General features: G+C 43.2%; 9 protein-coding genes across 9 annotated transcripts; 7 read left to right on the top strand and 2 right to left on the bottom strand.

Moving 5' to 3' along the window:
* Positions 1-376: 376 nt before the first annotated feature.
* On the top strand, positions 377-1,224 carry BCR41DRAFT_354286 (hypothetical protein; the record flags this gene model as incomplete). Its single annotated transcript, XM_022024285.1, has 2 exons — positions 377-456; positions 550-1,224. Coding segments are annotated over 2 exons (543 nt in total), but the record flags the coding sequence as incomplete, so codon positions are not given.
* Positions 1,225-1,901: 677 nt separating this feature from the next.
* BCR41DRAFT_354281 (fructose-1,6-bisphosphatase class 1/Sedoheputulose-1,7-bisphosphatase) lies at positions 1,902-3,313 on the top strand. The gene is made up of 4 exons (XM_022024284.1): positions 1,902-2,151; positions 2,240-2,495; positions 2,612-2,785; positions 2,869-3,313. The coding sequence occupies exons 1-4, from the start codon at positions 1,982-1,984 to the stop codon at positions 3,280-3,282; spliced, it is 1,014 nt and encodes a 337-aa protein (XP_021881022.1). The 5' UTR covers positions 1,902-1,981; the 3' UTR covers positions 3,283-3,313.
* Positions 3,314-3,365: 52 nt separating this feature from the next.
* BCR41DRAFT_354278 (hypothetical protein) lies at positions 3,366-3,946 on the top strand (the record flags this gene model as incomplete). Its single annotated transcript, XM_022024283.1, has 3 exons — positions 3,366-3,416; positions 3,511-3,547; positions 3,642-3,946. 3 exons carry the CDS (start codon positions 3,366-3,368, stop codon positions 3,758-3,760), a joined length of 207 nt encoding a protein of 68 aa, XP_021881021.1. The 3' UTR covers positions 3,761-3,946.
* On the bottom strand, positions 3,661-4,412 carry BCR41DRAFT_422400 (hypothetical protein). Its single transcript, XM_022030149.1, has 2 exons — positions 4,289-4,412; positions 3,661-4,195 (listed from the first exon to the last, which is right to left on the bottom strand). Exons 1-2 carry the CDS (start codon positions 4,379-4,381, stop codon positions 3,986-3,988), a joined length of 303 nt encoding a protein of 100 aa, XP_021881020.1. The 5' UTR covers positions 4,382-4,412; the 3' UTR covers positions 3,661-3,985.
* Positions 4,413-4,559: 147 nt separating this feature from the next.
* BCR41DRAFT_396616 (sulfate transporter family-domain-containing protein) lies at positions 4,560-7,147 on the top strand (the record flags this gene model as incomplete). The annotated part of the gene is made up of 2 exons (XM_022028825.1): positions 4,560-5,073; positions 5,175-7,147. The coding sequence occupies 2 exons, from the start codon at positions 4,560-4,562 to the stop codon at positions 7,145-7,147; spliced, it is 2,487 nt and encodes an 828-aa protein (XP_021881019.1).
* Positions 7,148-7,219: 72 nt separating this feature from the next.
* Positions 7,220-8,552, top strand: BCR41DRAFT_354272 (ubiquitin-conjugating enzyme/RWD-like protein). The gene is made up of 3 exons (XM_022024282.1): positions 7,220-7,608; positions 7,978-8,107; positions 8,202-8,552. Exons 1-3 carry the CDS (start codon positions 7,345-7,347, stop codon positions 8,291-8,293), a joined length of 486 nt encoding a protein of 161 aa, XP_021881018.1. The 5' UTR covers positions 7,220-7,344; the 3' UTR covers positions 8,294-8,552.
* BCR41DRAFT_354269 (peptidase family M1-domain-containing protein) lies at positions 8,549-12,310 on the bottom strand. The gene is made up of 4 exons (XM_022024281.1): positions 11,831-12,310; positions 11,252-11,341; positions 10,752-11,136; positions 8,549-10,655 (listed from the first exon to the last, which is right to left on the bottom strand). Exons 1-4 carry the CDS (start codon positions 12,241-12,243, stop codon positions 8,640-8,642), a joined length of 2,904 nt encoding a protein of 967 aa, XP_021881017.1. The 5' UTR covers positions 12,244-12,310; the 3' UTR covers positions 8,549-8,639.
* A 3,338-nt stretch (positions 12,311-15,648) lies between these two features.
* On the top strand, positions 15,649-16,827 carry BCR41DRAFT_354267 (hypothetical protein). The gene is made up of 2 exons (XM_022024280.1): positions 15,649-16,097; positions 16,202-16,827. The coding sequence occupies exons 1-2, from the start codon at positions 15,797-15,799 to the stop codon at positions 16,435-16,437; spliced, it is 537 nt and encodes a 178-aa protein (XP_021881016.1). The 5' UTR covers positions 15,649-15,796; the 3' UTR covers positions 16,438-16,827.
* Positions 16,828-18,386: 1,559 nt separating this feature from the next.
* Positions 18,387-22,012, top strand: BCR41DRAFT_354260 (Sodium/hydrogen exchanger family-domain-containing protein). The gene is made up of 4 exons (XM_022024279.1): positions 18,387-18,586; positions 18,740-18,857; positions 18,974-19,044; positions 19,142-22,012. The coding sequence occupies exons 2-4, from the start codon at positions 18,842-18,844 to the stop codon at positions 21,902-21,904; spliced, it is 2,850 nt and encodes a 949-aa protein (XP_021881015.1). The 5' UTR covers positions 18,387-18,586; positions 18,740-18,841; the 3' UTR covers positions 21,905-22,012.
* Positions 22,013-22,021: the final 9 nt, after the last annotated feature.

Genomic DNA, 22,021 nt, shown 5'->3' with positions numbered 1-22,021 from the left:
TTAGAACTCACTGGTCATGCTCTGCGGAAGATGTTGGTTCGCCGTGACTATAGTAGAGCATTCAAACTCTATAGTATACTAATAACCACTCGTCGCGTTCTATCTGAAGAGCTGGTGTGGAAGGTAGATATCCTCTAGCCTTTGGCAGTTTGCTCCGCTCTAAAGGACCCGTTTGTAAAAACTTATCAAGATCCAAATGATCATTTAATAGATCGGATGCGAAGTACTGAGGAAGGAGCAACAGTACGAACCACGTTGTTTGCGTTTCCTTCAAAAAATATTTACCATGTCCACCGATTGTGTAAGTTCATAGACAATGATTTATTAACCTGGACTTACTTGTGTTGTATGCTAATCTGTCGTTCAATTTTGTTAGCGAGAATCAATCGTTTTAGAGACTGCCCTATATCAATTGCGGTTTGGGATGATCGAGGAGGCACGCAAGACTTTGGAACCGTAAGTAAAAATTGTTAATGCACTACAATACAAAAGCGAAACACTGATTACCTAGCACACATTACCGTGATAGTTAACATCCCGTGGTTGCAGAGCAGTTAGCATGTACCCTTACAACGAAAATCCTCTGCTCGTAGGATACGCGGGAGTAACTGAGTTTGCCCTGTGGGCTAAAGCCATTCAACAGCATAACAGTGAGAGATCTAGCGGACTTTCAGGTGCTATGGAGACCACGGACATAAGCGATTTAGTTCAAGGAATTGATGATTGGCTTGAGCAGGAGGAACACGAAAATGATGGCACTGACCAATGGAGATCAAGCATATATAAACATGAACACTTGGCAGCAAACTTATTAGAGCAGACCCTTCGAATGGATGCTGAAAACGACATTTTCCTTGTATATCTAGTGCGATTACGATGTGGCAATGTTGATAAGGCTGAATTTGACGCGAAAAAAGTCCCGAGAAGACGTAGAATAGCTATCCATGATATGAAGGGGTTTCTAAGGCGTTTTTACAGCAACAATAACAGCAGCCTCATCTGCCTGCAGTAAGTTTATGCCGTTCTATTATATTCTCGAAGCTTAAATTTAATTGCTTACTTGTACAAATATTACATCATCTGAATGTTGGACCGATTAGATTACTTGCGGCTCTTGAAGGTCGAGAAAAGCTTCAGACTCTTGAGCTTATTTTAAATCATGACCCTGCAGCTGACTCCGATCTGTATGTCCGGCCATTATTGAGAATTCTGATTCAACAGATCCCAGCTGACCAACAAAAGATCATTGCAGATATTGAAAGGGGCCGAAAGCCTCGAGGATGTGAACGGAACCTTGAAAAGATGTTTATCCGGATCAAAAGCAAACAAACCGAAGATAAGCCCTCTCGAGCGACCGCTACAAACAACCAATTGAGTCTCCATCAGCCCAAACTTAAGCATCTTAGGCCAGCACTTCAAATTTTACTCACACGAGCAGAGTTTGGAGTTTTGACAGACTGGGAAGAGCAAGAGCTTGTTAGAATATGTAATTTATTTTGCTTTTGCTCAACCTGTGGAGGGTACGGGTACGTTTTGCGCTAAACTCGAATGATCTCAGAAACCAAATGTTAGCACGAGAATAAACTAACTCGCTGCTCTACCTTAGCCAAACAGCGGATATGACAACGGCCCTCAACAAACCAAGGGGAATATCGTCTTTCGATAACTTGCCAGAACAGACACATCCTCTGTGGTACCGCAAGTTGGCATTGATACTCAGTCGCAAAGATACGCCTTAGGATTCTTTTGAACATATAATAAAGCGCGTGATCGTGGGAAACATCACCTTTCTAAAAATACAACGGGGTGACTCGGAAGAATGAGGGGCAGGAACAATGACATATTCTTTTTTGGGATGTATCCGTGTAACAAAAAGTTTATTTTACTATAAAATGTGCCAACAGAATCATTTTGTCCTATACAATTCCCATTCCTTTCTCATCTGCTTCCGACCCCATCAGAAATAAGAATAAACGTCACCATGTCTGACCCTTCCAAGACAAACCTCATCACTCTCACTCGTCATGTCTTTCAAGACCAAGTCGAAAACTATAAGGAAGCTTCTGGCGACCTCACCTTACTCCTCACTGCCATTCAGCTTGGCTGCAAATTTGTTGCCTCGAATGTCCGCAAGGCTAGTTTAATCAGCATGTATGAAGTACTTACCCTTTCACGTTTGTGTTACTGAACTAAACTGTAGTATCTTACCTATTATTGTTTCATTTAATTCACCTGTCAGGACCGGCCTTGCGAATACCTCCAACATTCAGGGCGAGGAGCAAAAGAAGCTTGATGTTATCGCCAACGAAATTTTTGTCAATGCGCTTCGATCATCCAACAAGGTCGCGATTATGGTTTCTGAAGAGGATGAAGAAGCCATTATCGTTGAAGATCAATACCGCGGCAAGTACTGTGTGGTTTTTGATCCTCTGGATGGAAGCTCCAACATCGATTGTGGTGTCTCGATTGGAACCATTTTTGGAATCTATAAAGTCGTAAGTAATAAACAGACCTGAATATTTTTAAGGAATGGATTTCCCCGCATTTTTTTTCGGTATCACATGTTAACAGAGCATACGCTGATCGAATGATCATTCATGTCAAACAATAGAAGGAAGACTCACTTGGCCAGATCTCAGACGTTCTCCGTCCGGGTTCCGAGATGGTCGCTGCTGGATACTGTACCTACGGTTCATGTGCGACATTGGTGTTAACAACTGGCAAGGGTGTCAATGGATATACCCTAGATACTGAAATCGGTGAATTTATTCTCACACACCCGAATGTAAATAATATTGAAATTTGTAAACCTATTTCTAAAGCTCTTTAATCCTGCAGGATCTAACTATTTTACGTTTCTTACTACAGATTCAAATCCCTTCTCGTGGAAAGATCTATGCCGTCAACGAGGGTAATTCCAAGTACTGGGACAACGCCTGTACCAAATACTTTCATTCTCTCAAATTTCCTGAGGATCCAAAAAAAGCACCTTATTCCGCTCGCTATGTGGGATCTATGGTGGCTGATGTTCACCGTACTATGCTTTATGGAGGAATCTTCTGTTATCCTGCCGACAGCAAGTCCAAGAATGGAAAACTCCGCATCTTATATGAATGCTTTCCTATGGCTTTCTTAGTTGAACAGGCTGGTGGCCGCGCATCAACTGGTCGCAAGAGAATGCTTGATGTTCAACCTGAGAGTATTCATTCGCGCTCGCCTATTTTCTTGGGAAGCAAGGAAGATGTTGAGGATATCGAAAGGTTCTATCAGGCAGAGGCTTAAGAAACATAATAAAAATATATATCACGTGCCCTTTAATATAAAATACAGATTGAGGAAGCCACATGCATTGGATACATCACGCCATGTCCTCGAGGAAAAGTACGATGAAGAAATCGCTCTGGGTGCAATATAAGGTATGCATTCTCATACGGGAATGCGACATTCAGCAAGTTATTGGTGAAACGGAGAAGCTTAGTTATAGATTGTAACCTCACTTGTAATTTATAGGCATTGCCACCTCGTACACGCATGTATATTGGTTTCGGTAATTGACAGAGCCTCATGGGACGTTAATCAGAAATATTGTAATCAAAAAGCTTATTTTGCGTGAGACCTTCTCTTTTATTTACATTCCAAAGGGGGAATGGCGTTTGCATTGGCAGGACTCTACGTCAGTGATGCTATGGAAGACAAGTTGGATCCTGCGCGACATTCAAAGACAATTGCACCTCCAGAAGCCGATGTAAAATCACGTTGATTTGAGCTCAGTCTGCTGGGGTCACAAAAACACTGGCAGATACGACATGTCTGAAACTGGTGCCAAATAAAGGCTCGAGGATGATGCAAATATGATTGAATCTAGAAAACCTTATCAAAATGGAGAAATGACACCATCCGGTGGTCCCACCACTTTGAGTAAATGGGAATAGATGGATGTTGCCACCGATATTGACATGAAAATCTATATACGCCATAGTATACTTTATTTTGATGCTTCATGATTATGTTGGCCTAGAGGGATGTCTTTAAACTGCTCGCTCTGTAGAATCTCAATCAGCTTAGATTGATCGACGCGGTGCATCATTGCCACACGCCCGTTCATCTCGACCACAGGCACATCGAACATGTATTTTTGATAATTAACGTTCTCTGGTGTTGCATAGATGTCAATCTCATCTAATTCGAAAGGGACCTATAGCATGCGTGCATCAATAATATGATTGAGTACCGTCATGATATAGATCTACCAAGAGAGCAAAAAGTATAATCCATGAAACTGTATTACCTTAGCTTGTACACGAGTTAGGGCTTCCTTAGCAGTTGTGCATAGGCCACAGTTGGCCTTTGTAAATAAGGTAAGGCGAGGAAGAACGGACATGTTGATCAAATTTATGTTGAATGAATGTACAATGTAAAAAGTTTTTTTTTTCCCTCCTTTTTGTGGTGTCATGTGCTTAAATAGTATCTCCACACCAGAATCAATACCAGTCAACACTTCAATCCTTCCTCCTTTTCCTTAATTAAACCAACGCACATTGCTCCACTTTTCTAAATTAATGTCATCCATTCCTGGCTCGCCTGTTCGAGCCGACCGGAACGCTCGCTCCATGTTGGAGTCTCAAGACGTACTGGATAATGCCAATAGTCAATCATTCAACTCCAACGGAAAGAACGTTGCTGGCAGCCCTGCCAGCAGTATCCTTGATGGCAGTATTAATAGCGCGCTCACTGAGGGTGGCCAGAGTGTCAGCAGTTTAGGAGGACTGAACCATGTCAATGATGGTGTCAGTGGTTCGACAGTTCAACGGAGAATGTCAAGAGCATACGACCCCAACAACGAGCTTCTGAACCAGCAACTAGGCTCAATGGAAGACAACCAAAGGGTCAACACATCTGCGCGTGCCAGAGCATTGTCCTCGGGTTCAATCCAAGTGGACGACACCATACTCGTAGCTGAGAAAGAGTCATGTTGGAAGACATGGCTACGGAAAAAGGTTCCTATGTATGGATGGCTCTACAACCCAGGATACAGCCTCATAAATCTGCCAGATGACCTCATTGCGGGCATCAGTAAGTTGACAATTTGATGCTCCTTTATGCTCGAACTCCCCTCCATGAGAGGATTGTAGTCTAACATGGCAATTCTGGTCACTCTTTTTATTGTTGATCAGCCATATCTACTGTTGTTATCCCTCAGAGTATGGCGTATGCTATGCTCGCACCTCTGCCTCCCGTGTATGGTCTTTATACATCCGTTGTTCCCATTTTGATTTATTGCATCTTTGGTACAAGTCGACACATGCATACGGGTACATTTGCAATTACAACGCTGCTTCTAGGTCAGGCGGTGCGTGGCCTAATGGCGCAGAATACCCTGTCAGGCCCATCTGACCAATTCAATCTCTTCAGCGCATTGTTTAACGACGCTCAGGCCCTCACTATGGCAACATCTGAAGACCCTGAGTATGAGAGACGATTCATTGGTATGCTTCTCATGCTCTCGTTCGTGGTCGGTCTAGTTCAAGTCATTATGTCGTTCCTTCGGGTTGGAGGATGGGCATCTAAACATCTACTACCGGATGCTCTTGTCGGTGGTTTCAACACAGCCGCTGTTTTTCACATTGGAACATCTCAACTGAAACATTTTTTGGGAATCAAGTCTATGCCGTCTTCTCAAGGCGCTTTTGCACTTTTAAAGTCTTGGATTTGGATCGCGACTCATTTTCTTGAGGAAACCAACTGGTACACAGTCTTGCTGGGGTCCATCGCTATCATATTCATGCTTATCATGCGAAAATTAGAGCGAAAAAGAAAAGCCGCTTACGAGATTCAACAGCGAAAGAAGGAAATGATGCTTGTCCAACAGAGACAGGCAATATCTGCAGCAATCGCTAGGGATCGCGAACAGCGACGAGGGCAACAGCCACCAGGAACTGATTCCCATGTTTCTAATAATACACTTCTGGCACTATATTCCGATTCTCCTTCCTCAAGCACGGTAGCATCCAGCACTTCGCTTCGAACGGCTCATGGAAATCTAGAAACTGGATCATTCTCCAATAATACTAGAGAGCATGGTGACGTCGAGCAGGCTCTGGTGGATGAAGGCTTGAACTCAACAACTGCAGAGGATCACCAGATCTATATTCCTATCCCTGACATCCTGTTAGCTGTAATCATCCTGACGATCGTAAATGTTGCCTTCTCTCTTGATACCCCACGGTCAGAAGGCGGCTGGGGCATTGATGTGATTGGACCGATCCCGAAAGGCTTACCAAAGATTATTTTCCCTGCAAGTCTGATCACATCTGGATCGGAGGAATGGATGACACTTGAGTTTGTCAAAACAGTTTTGCTACCAATGGTGCAACCCGGGCTACTGATCGCTGTCATTATCTACGTTATGTCTTTCTCTATTGCCAAGCAATTTGGAAAGCGATACGGATACAAAGTTGATCCAAATCAGGAAATGCTTGCGTTAGGACTCGCGTCGATGGGTGGCTCCATCTTCAGCGGATATGCATGCACAGGCAGCCTAACCAGGACCGCAATTTTGGCCCAGTCTGGTGGCAAGACTCCATTGGCAAGCATGGTTGGTGTCATGACAGTCACTCTGACCCTTGTGTGCCTGACTTGGTGCTTTGAGCGTGTCCCTAATGCTGTATTGGCGGCGATTGTCTTAGTAGCGCTACAGTCTCTGATCATGCAAATTAACGAGCCATTCAAACTTTGGAGATTAGGCCAGCAAAAGGCCTCTTTTATTTGGAGCGTCACTTTTGTGGCAGTACTTATAATCAGCGTTGAGCTAGGAATTGGTATTGGAATCGGGGCTGTCTTGTTATCAACGGCGTATTCCTGGTTCATGGATTATCGTCATGAAGACGAACCATTGCTCAGGAATCGGCGCCATCATCGCCCTTCCGGGCTGGAGCAAGAGCAAAATAACAATATCGATAGACAGAACCATAGAAGCGGTGTTCGGCTTTCTGCTCCTGCGTCTCCTGTCTTGCGAGGAGTGGATTGGAAGACAAAAATGATGAGAACAAAGTGGGGTGGACGCATAGGTTCTTTCTTTGGCCTGGAACGTCCAATTTTTTCCGATTCGACTAATACAGATGACGAGCATCAACCCGAGCATCACTAGATACCAATTGTAATAAAAATATACACTATTAAAAGCTGCAAAGCCCTTAAAAGTTGACATTGTGCTCTTTATCTTCTTTCCTGCTCTGCACATTCTCCTCCAAATAACACCCTTCTAATCTTCCCTTCCTTCCTAATACCCGTTACATACGCCATTGCGGTTATAACAATTAAGAATAGTAACAGCAACATTACAATATGTCGTCAGCAGTTCATCGCCGGATGCTCAAAGAGTACCTCGCCATCCAAAAAAACTCAGCTACGCGGCCTCATCTCGAATTATTAGAACCTATTCAAGAAGACGATCTGTTGCATTGGCAGGCAATTCTCCTAGGTACAGCTGATTCTGCGTACGAAGGCGGTCGTTTCAGACTCGACATTGTTATCCCCAACAACTACCCAATTCATCCACCCGCAATAAGATTTACAACTAAGATTTGTCATCCAAATGTACACTTTAAGGTAAAACTGACAACTGAACAAAGTATTGTAGAAGTAATGGTAACCATCCCTATTTTTGTTGGGGCGACTCTTTCTTATTTATCTATGCGTGCATATGGAGCAATGGACAATTTGCATATTAAACCACCTCCCTCCGATCCATGGAAATGCAATACCCAATCAACATACAAACGATGTTTGCAAGAAGTGGCAGCTTTTTTAGTGATATTTGAAACTTTGGTCTTGGCATGCTTCATAAACACTCTTCCGCGAGGTTGTGTGTCCTGATCCTAAATTTGGTCCCCGCCTTGAGAGAGGCCAGCAATCAAGCAAATAAGCTCCGTCTTTTATTTCGTATTAAACGCTCTGATCCCGTTTGGAATTTTCTAGACTGGAGAGATCTGCTTGGATATCTTGAAATCAGAATGGACTCCATCCTGGACTTTAGAGTCGGTTTGCGTCGCCATCAGCTCACTCCTTACGAATCCCGAACCGAGCAGTCCACTGAATTGTGATGCAGGTTTGTAACTGAATACATTTGTTCCTTATAAATAGTGGCGATTTGATACTTTCCTCTAAATTTTTTTTTTTTTTTGCCATATTTTCATCCATAGCAAATCTATTGCGTTGTGGAGATATGGCTGGATACAACTCTTTGGTCAAGATGTACACAGCATTGTACGCCATGGATGACGAGGAACAATAAGTGAAAAAGAAGTAAAGAAAGCCATTACCATCTTGATATATAACCCACCGCTTGCGCACTTAAAATGCCCCGCATAGAAGCTGCAATCCACATGCTGCAGGAGGACAGGACAGAAATTATCATAAGGCGACCATTGATGAAGCCTGTTTATGCTACAATTGCCGACTCATCGAAAATGTCACTGAAGTATTCCAAACGCAAGGATAACTTTCAATCATAGAAAACTTTTTTTGTCACACTATTAATAACAATGAAGCTGCATCTTTGAATCAAATTTTTTATTTACATGTTAGTCAGTGTGTTTTGTGGAGGGGTCAAACAGCATAATGAAATCTAGAGAATTTTTTCAGTAGTTGTTAGCAGATAGCCATTCAGAAAGACCTTGCTGCTCACGAGCAACCCAGGCAGAATTGATGTCCAAGCCTTCCAACGCTTGATCGAGAGCACGCTGGAAGTCCTTGGTATCTTTATCAGCAAAAAACTCTTTGACCTCTTTGATGAGCGACGCATCTGAGGATTGAGATAAAGGATACTTAACACAAGCACCTAGCATGGACATTGATGACTTGTAACGATTAGCAAGGGTGGTCCAGTTAGCCTTGACCCACTCCCAAGTAGGGCGTCGCGAGGCAGGATTGGCGGAGAGACCAGCAAGGACATAGAAAATATCTTGAGGACGGACGGACTCCGAAATTGCCAAGGCTTGGACCTCAGCAATCAACTCAGGTTGCTGTACAAATCCTAGAGCTAAGAGAGCAATGACTTGCTGATCTTGTTTGGGTGCTGCGTGGAAATACTTGAGAACATGACGGAACTCCTCTTCCCCACCTTGAGAAAGGACAATTTCAAAAGCAGTCTGGCGGATCGAGGGATGCAGGATCGAATCATGAGCCGGGTCCGAAACAAACAACGCAAAGCGACGCTTTGCCTCAGCAACAGTAGCCTCGTGACCAGCGCGACCTGCAGAACGTAAGATAACGTTTCGAAGACGGCTGGTCAGATAATCCTCGCCCTCGGGGAATTCCCATCCAAGCTTGCTGACCATTCGATCAACCAAATTACGCTGGAAGTGCTTAATACCCTGGTTGATACGCTCATCATCAGCAAAAATTGAAGCAATCTCGCCAACACGATTGGCAAGGAGCTCCCATACGACGTAAGCTTCCTCATTCTTGTAGTACTGTACAAGGTCTAGGAAGTTGCTTGTAGCAGTGTGACCAGACTTGGACAAGGAGGCGATATCAGCAACAAGGCCCGCACGATCACTCAATCCGACTAAATCCGATCCCTCCAAGATGGCTTTGCCGATGCGCTTAATGGTACTGGGGGGGTAATTGGTGCGGAAAACACCACTGTAGTGCTTGTTGAATAGGTAGGCGCCTTCAGGGATCTCAAAAGAAAGGGAACGGCTCTTGAGAGTCTGGTTAGGGTCAACAATAGAAGCTGGCTTAGGATGAACACCAAGAGGAACCCACCAGATGGTCTCATCTTCCTCAGCTTTGACGTCATTAGTGGATAAGAAACGGTGTTGCTCAACCGTAACAAGGCCATCGGTTTCTGTGACATTCAAGATTGGAATACCAATCACACGCGTCCAAGTGTTCATAAATTCACGAACATCGATCTTTGATTCCTCGGAAAGAGCATTCCAAAGATCATCGGTTGTTGCATTCTCATACTCATGTTTCTTCAAATAGCGACGAATTCCAGCTAAGAAGACATCGACAGTCAACCAGTTACTCAACATACGAATCACAGATGCTCCCTTAGAATAAGAAATGGCATCAAAGATCTGATGAATTTCATGAGGATCGTTAACTGGGACCTCAATAGGATGAGAGCTGCGAAGCGAATCCAAACCGATACCCCGCTGCATATCATCAACAACGAATGTTGACCAGGTGTCCCACTCAGGGAAAAGGTGGTCAACGGCCAATGTCCCGACCCAGGTAGCAAATCCCTCGTTGAGCCATAGATGATCCCACCATTCCATGGTAACCAAGTTTCCAAACCACTGATGAGCGATTTCGTGAGCGACAGTAACAGCTACTTGCTCCTTGAAACGCAAGTCTGAAGTCTTTTCATCAAAGAGGAGAGCGACAGTACGATAAGTAACAAGACCCCAGTTCTCCATTGCACCGGCATCAAAATCCGGAACGGCGAGATGATCAAGCTTAGGCAACGGATAAGCGGTTCCAAAAATCTCAGAGAAATACTCCAGAACCTTGGGCGTGATTTCGAGAGCAAAACGGCCTTGCTCCTTCAGGCCGGGAAGAGTATAAACACGGCATGTAACAGGCTTTTCAAGCTTGGTAGTAGTTGTCTCAATATACTCGAATTCTCCCACAGCCCAAGCGACAAGCTACAGATATAAAATTGAAAGATGTCATTTTAGGAGGTTAGTTTAGGAACAGCCTTGTAAATATAAACTCACAAAAGTTCTGAATAAGAATCATACGTAGGTCGACATAATGGGCGTCTTTTCAAAGTTAACAGTCTTCTGCTCAGGCTCAACTTGGGTAACTGAAGAGACAGGCATGTTGGAGAGTGCCACCAACTCAGTAGGAACAACCAATGAGATCGTGTATGTGGCTTTGGCAGCGGGTTCGTCCCAACAAGGGAAGGCGCGACGGGCGTCAGTGGCTTCAAACTGAGTAACACCCATGTATTTCGTATTACCCTCAGCATCCTTATAGGAAGAGCGATAAAATCCAGCCATCTTATCGCTCAAAATGCCATCATAGCGGATGCGGAGGATAGCAGCGCCCTTGGAAAGGTCTGTATCAAAGGTGAAAGTAGTGGTGTCATGGTGTTCGTCATGATCGGTAGAGACAGGCTCGTAGCTGTCAATATGTAAGCACAAATACTTGGATTTTAGTAAGGGAATTTAGTCTGTCATCTATTTTCTATGACCAATTGATCTCAATTGCCATTGTATCAGATGTGTATGATACTTACGATTTTCCGTCGACCTCGATGCTAGTAGTTTTGATGGTCAGGTCCTTGGTATTGAGCTTTACGGTCTTAGTAGCCTCATGAATAGTTAAACTAAAGTTATACAATACGATGAATGCGAGGAAGAAACTCAATGTTAACTAATCGTCATCATTTGAGGAAACAATTCTCGCAAATGAAAAGATATTCGCGTTATATTTGCTGATCGTTATATCAAGGAGCCGATGTAGCGCCTCAGGAGAAACACCAACGTGACCAAGAGACTCAAGCTTTAAATATTGTTGTCAAGATTGAGGAAGCACCGTTGCCTTCATCACCCAATGCTCACAAATATCTTCTCTTGCGTGTTCTTTCCATCAAGCAAAATGTTCCCAATAACCAATTCGAAAAATGTGAAGCAATCACCATCAATATCAATGTTGATTTCTTCAATCTATTGCCCGTCCTTCCAGACCCACGACTCAAATTCCGTTGTTTAAACACTTGTCTTTTTCGGAACATGGAAACATATTATCGTGGGACGATGCTAGGAATTCTATCAGGCCTAATTCAAAACAAAAGACCAGGCTGGAACCAACTTACTCAATCTCGACATATCCGGTGAATGTGAATTCGTTGAGGTCGGGCGTGATAGTGAGAGTATAATGCGAAGGGGTGACATTAGTGGGAAGGACCACTCTGTTGGGATTCGAGCCAGCTTTATTGCACATGGTAGAATGAGTTGATGGATCTGTGGGATCTGTTGAATTAAATGTAAATTGGGGTAAAGAGATTGGGGCAGCGAAGGCTTGCTGATGTTGATGAGTCTTGCGATTCTGGCTGTATGGTGAGTACGTAAAGTTCTCAACAATAACGCTCGCGTCTTCTTGATCGCCAGAGAACTGTGAGAAAGAGGAGGAATGAGTGGGTGATGAAGAGGTAACGTTAAAACAAAAGGGTGAGAAAATAAAAATAAGAAACAAAAAGAAAAAAAAAGCGACAGGAGGTGGACCCATGACTATTTATATATACTTTAAGGGCCAAAGAATATGGATAAAGACAAGTGAAGAAAGAACAGAAAGTTGCACCGAAAAGGAAATGAACACGACCTTCGCTTTCAGCCTAGGCTCACTTGCCGCGCGTGTTCCCCTCATCATCGTGTCATTCAAAGCCACTGGTTTTCTTTCATCACAGATGTGCTCTCAATGAATATATTTATGGCTCTCAAAACATGGGCTACTTTCATCCTCAGCCGACCAATTATACCAAAGCACGCCGTGGGAACTTCTTTCTTTCTCAAAATGGTATCAATAATATAATTGATCCCCCAAAAAAAAGACTACTGCTGCATTTGTGAAACATATGGCTGGAACTACAAGTTGGTTATTGCCACGCTGTCAACAAGCTCCCGTTACCTCCTGCTTTCGTGTCCGATACCTCTACTCTTCTACAAAGACATACCCGTCCTTGCTGAAGGCTTGGAGGTAGAATGATCAACGGATGTTCGTGTACAAAATTACAAACGCTGTGACCCGCCATCACACTGCGATAACAGAATGCTTGGCACAGAGTGCATATAACCATAATTCTGCTACTCTAGGCACTCCTTGGAAACATGGAGCTCACTTACACCAACAATGACCTCTCAAAAGCCAAAACGAACAACCTCTACGCGATCATTCGAGGCTTTATCAGCGATTGCCTTCAATGTCCCGCTATCGAGTGTTGTGATCAGATGCGTCGATCGGTTGACGACAGCCCTTTCCTACCTACATCCTCTAGTTTATTCTTCCCTATTTCACCTCTTTGTCCTTTTTGGGATCGCATTTTTGGACGCATCTCATCTTTGGACCTCTTGAGTTGCTCTTGATATTTCTTCCATCTGTACAGCTTCATCAGCTCTAGAGGGTCCTGTTATATTGATGCTGTTTGAATTAGGACCGTAGCCAATGGAGAGGGCCAACTTCCCTGCCGCAGTGCTCGTTTCGATTGGACTAACCTCTATATGGTTCTCCTTGTTGCCTCACGTCTTCGTGCCGTCTCTCATCTTCACTTTGGCGCAGCAGTTATGCTATTTGGCGATAACGGCTGAATGCTTGCTTCAATTGTATATGCCTTTTGGTTTAGCTATAATAGATAATTTCGCATGTGTTGGTCAAAAAATCGACTTTCTTCCTTGATCAATCACGGCTGTTCACAGAGCGCAATATGGTTTTTGTAATATTTATCGTTGAAAGCGTCTGACTGTTGGATTGTGGGTTTGCGGCTCTCTTTGGCATCCAAGCACCTCACACCATTTCACTGTAAAAGATTATCACGCACATATACCACTGTTCAGTATTGAATAGATGATATCACCATCGACGCTTATCTTTCCTTTTCTTTTGACAATTGCAATGAGACTCAGTAGAGTGCACTATTGACTGTTTTGAGTCTTAGCTTTCTTGACGCCTATAGTAGGATTAAATAATTACAGTAGGGCTGAGTTAACCTTCTTAATCAAAGCATATAGAAAGTTGGAAAGTATCCTTATTATTCACTCTGCACATTCACGAGTAGAAGATAGGTATCCATAGCCTTTGGACACTTTTTTCAAAGGAAAGGTTATGGTCTCCATCACCGATCCCTGCCTGTGCTATATAAACCAAATATAGCTACCTAAGGAGATGAAACCAAAGAGCCTAGGACGTCGCTATGAAGCTTCGTTGAAGGGGCCTTTTGCAATATATATGTATAGGACCACCCCTTGTTCGTAGCCATTTCTAAACAAAAATTTAACTCTGGTCCTAGATATGGATTCGGTCAAATTTTGATGATATCGTGTTTGTGTAAACATTCAGACGTGCTTTTTCATGAGTATCCGGAAAGTATACGCCACTTTGCGGTAAGATATATATTACCCATGCCAACAAAGGCGAGTCAAGGCGGACTTTAGCATCTGAAATACTGCTCTGTTTCTGAGCGGTACCGAAGCTAGTGAAAAGGCAATTCACCGTAAGCGCATCAAAGAGGGTTCAGGCGCTTAGGCGTACCGGAAAGTGCCTTAAGGAACTAGAAACATAAGAGAAAATGCAAGGGTCAAGGAATATCTCTACATGAGCAAAATGAAAAACCTTATCGAACCTGGCTACTGGCCGCTGGGTCCGCAGTATACGCTTGCGACATGCCTCCTCTGGTACAGCTGAACGGGCAGAGAATATGGATTTGAAGCAGGCGTGCTAATTACAAAAAACTGTTAAGACCCGAACGTTATTCCCGCCCAGAACTGTGATGCACTTATCTGCCAAACCGTTGAAGGCCCTTGATGGCCTACCTTAGGAAGTGAGGTTTTGAAGTACGGCCTCAACAGCTTACCTAGAGCTTTTGGATCTACAAGGGCTGTAGCCCATAGTGCCTATACCACCTCAAAAAGCAACTGCACTAATAATATCCCCGCCCTAGAAGTGATACGAACTAGGGGATTATAAATAAGCTGTCGATAACTAATGAATGCTGGTTGACACTCTCCCTCTCCTACCTGCTCATTCCCTCAATTATCTATTATAGCTAAACCAAAAGGGTTATATGCACTCTGTGCCAAGCATTCTGTTATCGCAGTGTGATGGCGGGTCACAGCGTTTGTAATTTTGTACACGAACATCCGTTGATCATTCTACCTCCAAGCCTTCAGCAAGGACGGGTATGTCTTTGTAGAAGAGTAGAGGTATCGGACACGAAAGCAGGAGGTAACGGGAGCTTGTTGACAGCGCGGCAATAACCAACCGCTCTGCCTCCAAGCACTCTTTTTAGAAAGTTGGTTTCATGGAGTGCCAAATACGTTTTTCCGGGTTGCTCCTGAGGCGATATCATTATACGAAGAGCCGATGTAGTCTAGCCATGACAATGCTTATTGCATAAATGTTTCTGGGCCGTTAAAAAATAGCAACTCATCTCTATGTGTTGACTTTTGTTTCGCAATCCTGTCGCCATTCAAGGTGCAGATAGCCAAGTGATGGTGAGGCTACCATATTGTGTCCGCAGACCATTTGATAACGGTTTTTCCCAGGTGATAATGTATAATTTGTATACAAAAATGTCGTTTTTCATGGGTCACGGCAAAAAGGTGACATGCAAAAGCGGTCTTCCAAATAAACAATGTTTGACACAAGGAAAAAAAAAAAAAAAAAAAAAAAAAAGCTTCAGTTTAGTATAGAACATTGCACACCTCTGAGTTTGTTTGACGTCCAAGTAGATATTGGAAAGGCTCATCATGAAGAGAAACCGTGTGTATTTGCGGCACTAAACTTAAAAGTGGGGTATTGCCAGCTATAGTATTTTCTTCATCTGGGTCAACTACTATACGCCCAACTGTGCTCTTTGAAAAGAAATTCCAGAACCAAAAACCATTGGTTTTCAAGATCTGATAATTTTAATTGTTTATCATTTCTCAAGAATCTGATAACGAAAACATCCGATCAATTGCGCCAACTAAGCGGATATAAAAACCTATTCACAAGTTCAATTTATCTTAATGCTTTCTATTTCTTATTCTCCTTCCTCCTTTACCAAATCCAATACTCCACGACCACTATGAAGCTTTTCATCACAATTGTATCCTTGGCTATCGCTACCGTAGGAGTGTCTGCTGTTGGTCCTGTGGACCCCGCTAAACTACCCATTGCATGGTGCAACATTTACAAAGAAGATGCCTGCCTTGGTGGTGCCGTGCCGGCTGCATGTGGTGCTAATAGCACCTACTCAAGCTCTTGCAAGTCTACATTTTCGAACGACTTTGTCTGTACTTCGTTCCAGGTTTCTTGCCTCTGCACACCGAAGGAGGGCGGTGAGCAAAAAGATGTCAGCATGGACGCATTCAACAGGACTTTTGAGGGTAAATGACTATTCATATTTTATGACTAAGAATAAATGTTTGGCGTTTTGCTAACTGTAAGTTTTTACAAACCCTTCATAAATCTGTGTATATGGCTGTTACAGGCTCAAGCTACAATATGTGTGGAAATCTCATCCCCCTAACCAACTCTACTGGACCTGGGATCGTTTCGGGTGATTACAAGCCTGATGGAAAGCGACCAAAAGATACCAGCACTACCTCGGGATCTCCACCAGCGTCAACCAACGATGTTAAAAGTGGAGCTTCTGCTATCCAAATGTCCCTTTCAACAGGCACTCTTGCACTTCTCTCTTTGGGATTGGCTATGGTCCCTCTGTAAATTGATACAACTATACAATTAATAAACATGAACTCGAGCGTACGAGATTAATACTAAAATACCTCATTCCACTTTAATTCATAAGAGTCATTATACATGTAAAGGGGCCTATCGCGTTATTGATCGGTAATATGAAAACTTGTTCGTGAAAAACTTTTTACAAGTAGCTTGAAAAGCGCAACTAACAATGAACACAGTAAGAGGACCCTCTCGTTTCATGTGATCCTAGTAATGTAACTGCTCGGTAATCTCACTAATAATATTCATACCACATAAAAAGCGATCTGAACTCTTAGGAGCACTTAATCCGTGAACCATTCATTCCATCGAACTAGTTATGTCTACATCCGACTTTTTTCTTGTGGTTATGACAAATATTGCTTTTAACAGCCGCATTATTTGGAGGGTATTCTCCGCTTCAGTAAGCGACTTAACAGCACTCCTGCCTTTCATACCAGTATCATTTCATGAGCACCATCTTTCCGATTCTGACCTTGAAGTTGTCACTTCTGATGTGCCTTTGAATCAAATGTTAAGTTTCATAGATTTGAACGTTTTGCTTGATGTTCATATAAAGTCCATTGCAAGATTGAACTAATTTGATGGCAACTTAAACAAATCAACTAATACATTCACTATCTTCTGCAAATGAAATGGCCAAGAATGTTTTCTTAACGAGCCACTATCTTCAGGTCTTTTGGAGCTCAAGCAGTTGGTGGTATTATACGAAGAGAGTGCCAATACTTTGGCGTCGAACGAGTGTCATACAATGATTACTACTGATGCTTACTGTTTACGTTCGTTTTATCTTGATTGTAGTTTAGCTCAATAGCCAATAGCGGATTAAGAGAATGCTTCCATAACTGAATTCTTGATGGACTAGACATGAGCCAAATGGACTGATGAAACTGAACCCCAATAGCTACGTAAATGGGCTGAATTGAAATTTTAATTTGAACCATAATATCTGTCGCTTCATATTATGATGGCGGTTATACTTCTCCTGATGGTGATAATGATAATGTATTTTTATACGAGTCCTTGTAGAGAAATGATCTCTAGGAAGTTTAGGAGCTGCAAAAACCCCAGTGCTCAACTTCATTAGCGAGACTCTGAGGGCTGATGATGCTGGGTAACGAGCCAACAGATCGCCTCATGCAACTTTTGTATTTTTTTTCATGAACATTTATTCTTTTGAGGAAGCCCTTGGTCACAAAGAAGAAATAGCTTATTTTTTTATGAGCTATAGCAAGCTCACGAGACTTGAATACAAGCAAACTTCCACCCACAAACAAATTGTGTATGTATAGAAAACTATACATGAATATGTTGGTTCTAATATTTTAATCATGGTCTGTTTGGTACAGCCACTTCTTCTGCAGAAGCTTCAATCACATTGGCATTTATCAATGCAGGGGTATGTGAAAAGAAAAGATGGAAATGTTTTTTTGTACGACTCAAAATATGCTCACAAAGTTGTGAAGCCCCTTGAACGCGCGCCATTCACCGAGACCATATCATATGTATCCTTGATGTTTTAGAGAAAATATGGCTTCATTAGTTCAATGTACATGTACATGTACTTTTTTGATAGTGTCTACCCTCGTTGTTTAGAAGGTCAAGAAAAAGGGGGGAAGACCTTTCGAATATGGTCTAAAAGCAGGGATTTACTTTCTATCAACATTATTTGTGTAAATGTCTGCAGTTTGTACCATAGAACATGCATCTTCTTCGTGAGCCAATTGGAACTGGTCAATAACAAATGTGGAAAGGCGAGATTAGGGAGAGGGGGCCTTGACAAAGTATGCATCATCGTGCAGCTTTTACTGGAATACACGTGGATATTCTGTGTTGTCACTGGGCCACCTTGGTTAACTTTCCTGCATTGTCAATTGTCAAGTCATCACCGCACAGTTAAAGAAAGGAGAAAAAAAAAATTCCTTTTTGCTCTTTTTCATTAACTATTCTCCTTTTGCTCTTTTTCACTAATCATTCTTGTTTTCACTCAACCCCTCATTTACCTCATCCACAAAAAAAAAAGTGTAACTTCGTTCTATTAACCTTTGGATTCGAATAGATAAACCTAGTTGTTACTACCTAACGAACAGAGACAGTAACACGCCACCCACCCATATTAGGTGGAGCAAAAGTAAAGACCATTAGCATTTTTAACCCATGTTTCCATCTGCTATCTTCTTTTGAATGTACTCAACGCCAGCACTCTTAGAAGAATAGCAGTCAAATGCTTACTCTCGATTTGCTCTGTTAAAACTCATCACCCTTCCTTATAATGACTTGATAGCCGCCTCTCTTTTTAATCACTCTTCATTCCTTTTGGTTTCCTTGGCAATACATCAAAACCATCTGTCCCATCTGCAAGGAGTCAATTAAGTTCATCGCCATCATGGGGTCATCATCTGGCAAGTATCCCTCCTAGTGTGTATTAAAAGAGTATTTCATATTATGTACCCATTCGCTAACAATTTACTATTGCTCTCACGATGTTCAATTTGACTGTCGCTATTTCATCCAATAGGGAGTATTGTCACTGGCCTCAATCCTACGGAAGTCAACCCGTCAAATCCATTGGTTCTCTTTGTGATCCAGGTAATGCTCGATACCAATAGTCTGAATTTCTGATTTCATAGGCCGAAGACGTAGTTTCCCTTAATGGTAATAACAAAGCTTTTATGAATCTCACTAGGCGGTCATCATTATCGGGCTATGCTATCTTTTGCATTTTGTATTGAGAAGGCTCAAGCAACCTCGTGTTATTTCTGAAGTCATCGCTGGTATCATCCTTGGACCCTCCGTCATGGACCGTATTCCCGGCTTTACGGAGACTATTTTCAACCCAGCAAGTTTGTCCTACCTGAATCTCGTCTCCAATATCGGCTTAGTGCTATTCCTATTCCTTGTTGGCCTCGAGCTCGATCCAGCACAAGTCGTGAAGCGCGCTAAATTTGCTCTTGGAATATCGTTTGCTGGTATGGCTTTACCGTTTGGTGTAGGCGCAGCTGTCAGTTACGTGCTTTATGAAGAGCTTGGGCCTGATACTACGGTGGGCTTTGGTCAGTTTCTCCTTTTCTGTGGTGTGGCAATGTCCATCACTGCGTTCCCAGTCCTGGCCCGTATCCTCGCTGAGCAGAAGCTGCTGACAACTAAGGTTGGATTCTTAACTATTTGCGCCGGTGCTGTCGGGGATATTGTTGCATGGATTTTGTTGGCCCTCGTAGTCTCAATCATCAACAGTGCCAGTCAAATTACACCTCTTTACGTTGTCCTTCTATCGATTGCATGGATCCTTATTTTGGTCTTTTTGATTCGCCCTGTTATCATCTTCATGATCAGAGTTACAAAGTCACAAGATGAACCAAGTCAGACCATGATGGCGTTCATTCTTGTCGTGGTATTGATCAGCGCTTTCATGACTGATATCATTGGTGTGCACGCTATCTTTGGCTCGTTTGTAGTTGGATTGGTCATTCCCAATGACACAGGTTTTGCAGATGGAGTTACCAAGAGAATCGAGGATCTTGTCTCTGTTATCTTTCTGCCCATTTATTTTGCTCTCTCAGGACTCAAGACACAGATTGGACTATTGGACAATGCTCGAATTTGGGGACTGGTAATATTGACAACCTTTGTTGCCTGCTTTGGAAAGATTGTTGGATGCACAGGTGCAGCCAAACTCCAAGGCATGGAGTTCCGGGAGTCCCTCGCTATTGGAGTCCTTATGAATTGCAAAGGTCTTATCGAACTAATTGTTCTCAACATTGGTTACGATGCTGGAGTCATCAACGCCAAAGTCTTCGTCATCATGGTCATGATGTGTTTGATCACCACCTGCATGACTACTCCTGGTGTCTCGTGGGTTTATCCAGTCCACTATCAGCGCGCAGTAGCCCAGCGCACATTGGCCAAAGAAAAAGCCAGCAAGGATGCTGAGCGCACAGAGTCTTTAGATAAATCCGAGACTGCGAAGACTGGTATTATGTTGTGTCTCGATAAGATTCAGAACCTTCCAGCCATGATGACATTTCTCGACATGTTGCATCATGCTTCACCAAAGCCTTCACATACCACTCATCACTCAAATCTGCCTATTTCAGGCACCAATGGATTTCCTGGCCATCCTGTAGCGTCAAACGCATCAAGTGTAGGTCCGACTCTTCTCGCTCTTCGCCTTCTGCATCTTACTGAGCGTAGCTCGTCGGTTCTGATGGCCGCTACCGAGCGTGCTGAAGTGCTGCGCCGCGACACGCTCATGGTTGTATTCCAAGCATTTGCGAAGCTTAATGGTATTTTGGTCAAGCCACGAATGACTTTATCTACTGATCCTGAGGATTTTGCTCAAAGTATATATGATGAAGCCCTTGAGAGCGATGCTGGAATTATTATCTTCCCCTGGAACTCGACTTCACTCCCTGATCCGCCTGCTAGCACAGTGGATGACAGCCAGAACACAATACTGCCCAAGCCCCTCATTCCTTCTAACACACGAGTAGTCACTCGGCTCATGAATACAACATCAAACACTGGAATAGCCATAGCTATTTTTGTCGAAAGGGAGTTTGGAGGATCTGGAAGCTTTTTGACAATCATGGTGCCGCTTTACGGATCCCAGGACGATGAAGAAGCTCTGAAACTTGCATCAGTTTTGAGTCATAATAAGTCATGTAAAGTCGTCATTGTGCGCATCGAGGCGGTACAAAAGCAAAAGGAAGCTACAGGAGATATTCAAATAGATATCGATGGCCAGTCAATCCATTCTGACCAGGGTGAGGACCAACGAGCAGAGCTACCTGACGACAATAATGTTCTAGCCCAAGAATACTTCGGACATCGCTCTTATATCCATATTGAAAAGCGATTGAGTAAGAGATTTAGTTCTGACAGCCCTGGTGCCGAAATCGAGGTTCGTGAGAACGTCTTTGTCCACCAGGTATCCACGATCCAGGATGCCATTAGCCTTTCAAAGGCTACTCTTGGACCAAGGGATCTGCTAGTCTTGGGTCGAGGATCAATTCACAATGCCGGACACCGCAGTACTACTGCTTCCATATACTCACCAGAAGCATACAATGGGTTCCAACAGACTTCTTCACAAGCCGCTTCAACGCATCCTATTGACAACCTACCTGGCGACAATAGTAACCTTCGACATCGACATCCTCTTCGGACCCAGCCTTCATCCCGAGATATCCATCACTCGACAATGGCAGTGTCCAACATCTTAGGTATTACAGCACAACAGTTCCTGTCGTCAGAGGTTTCATGCTGTCTGTTAGTAGTCCAATCAGGCAAACGACCGAGCCATCCCGTTCTATCGCGTGCCGCCTCGTCTATCTTCCATGCTTCTCACCGCATGCAACACGCCAGAGACGTGAGTACGGGTAGTAGTCGTCCAAAGGGGTTCGATAGAGAACATTCTTTCCATTTGTCACCTGAGCCTGCACCGCAGTAGGAGATCCAGTCGAAGCAGCAAGGATCAAGCATAAACTCTGTTGTTGTGTACCATTTGTATATAAATATATATTATTAAATTTAAATAAATCATTTTATAAGCCACATTGAAGACCTT

Source organism: Lobosporangium transversale, assembly GCF_002105155.1.
Source record: "Lobosporangium transversale strain NRRL 3116 chromosome Unknown BCR41scaffold_20, whole genome shotgun sequence".
Lineage (NCBI taxonomy): Eukaryota > Fungi > Mortierellomycota > Mortierellomycetes > Mortierellales > Mortierellaceae > Lobosporangium > Lobosporangium transversale.
This window is presented reverse-complemented; position numbering and strand designations above follow the sequence as displayed.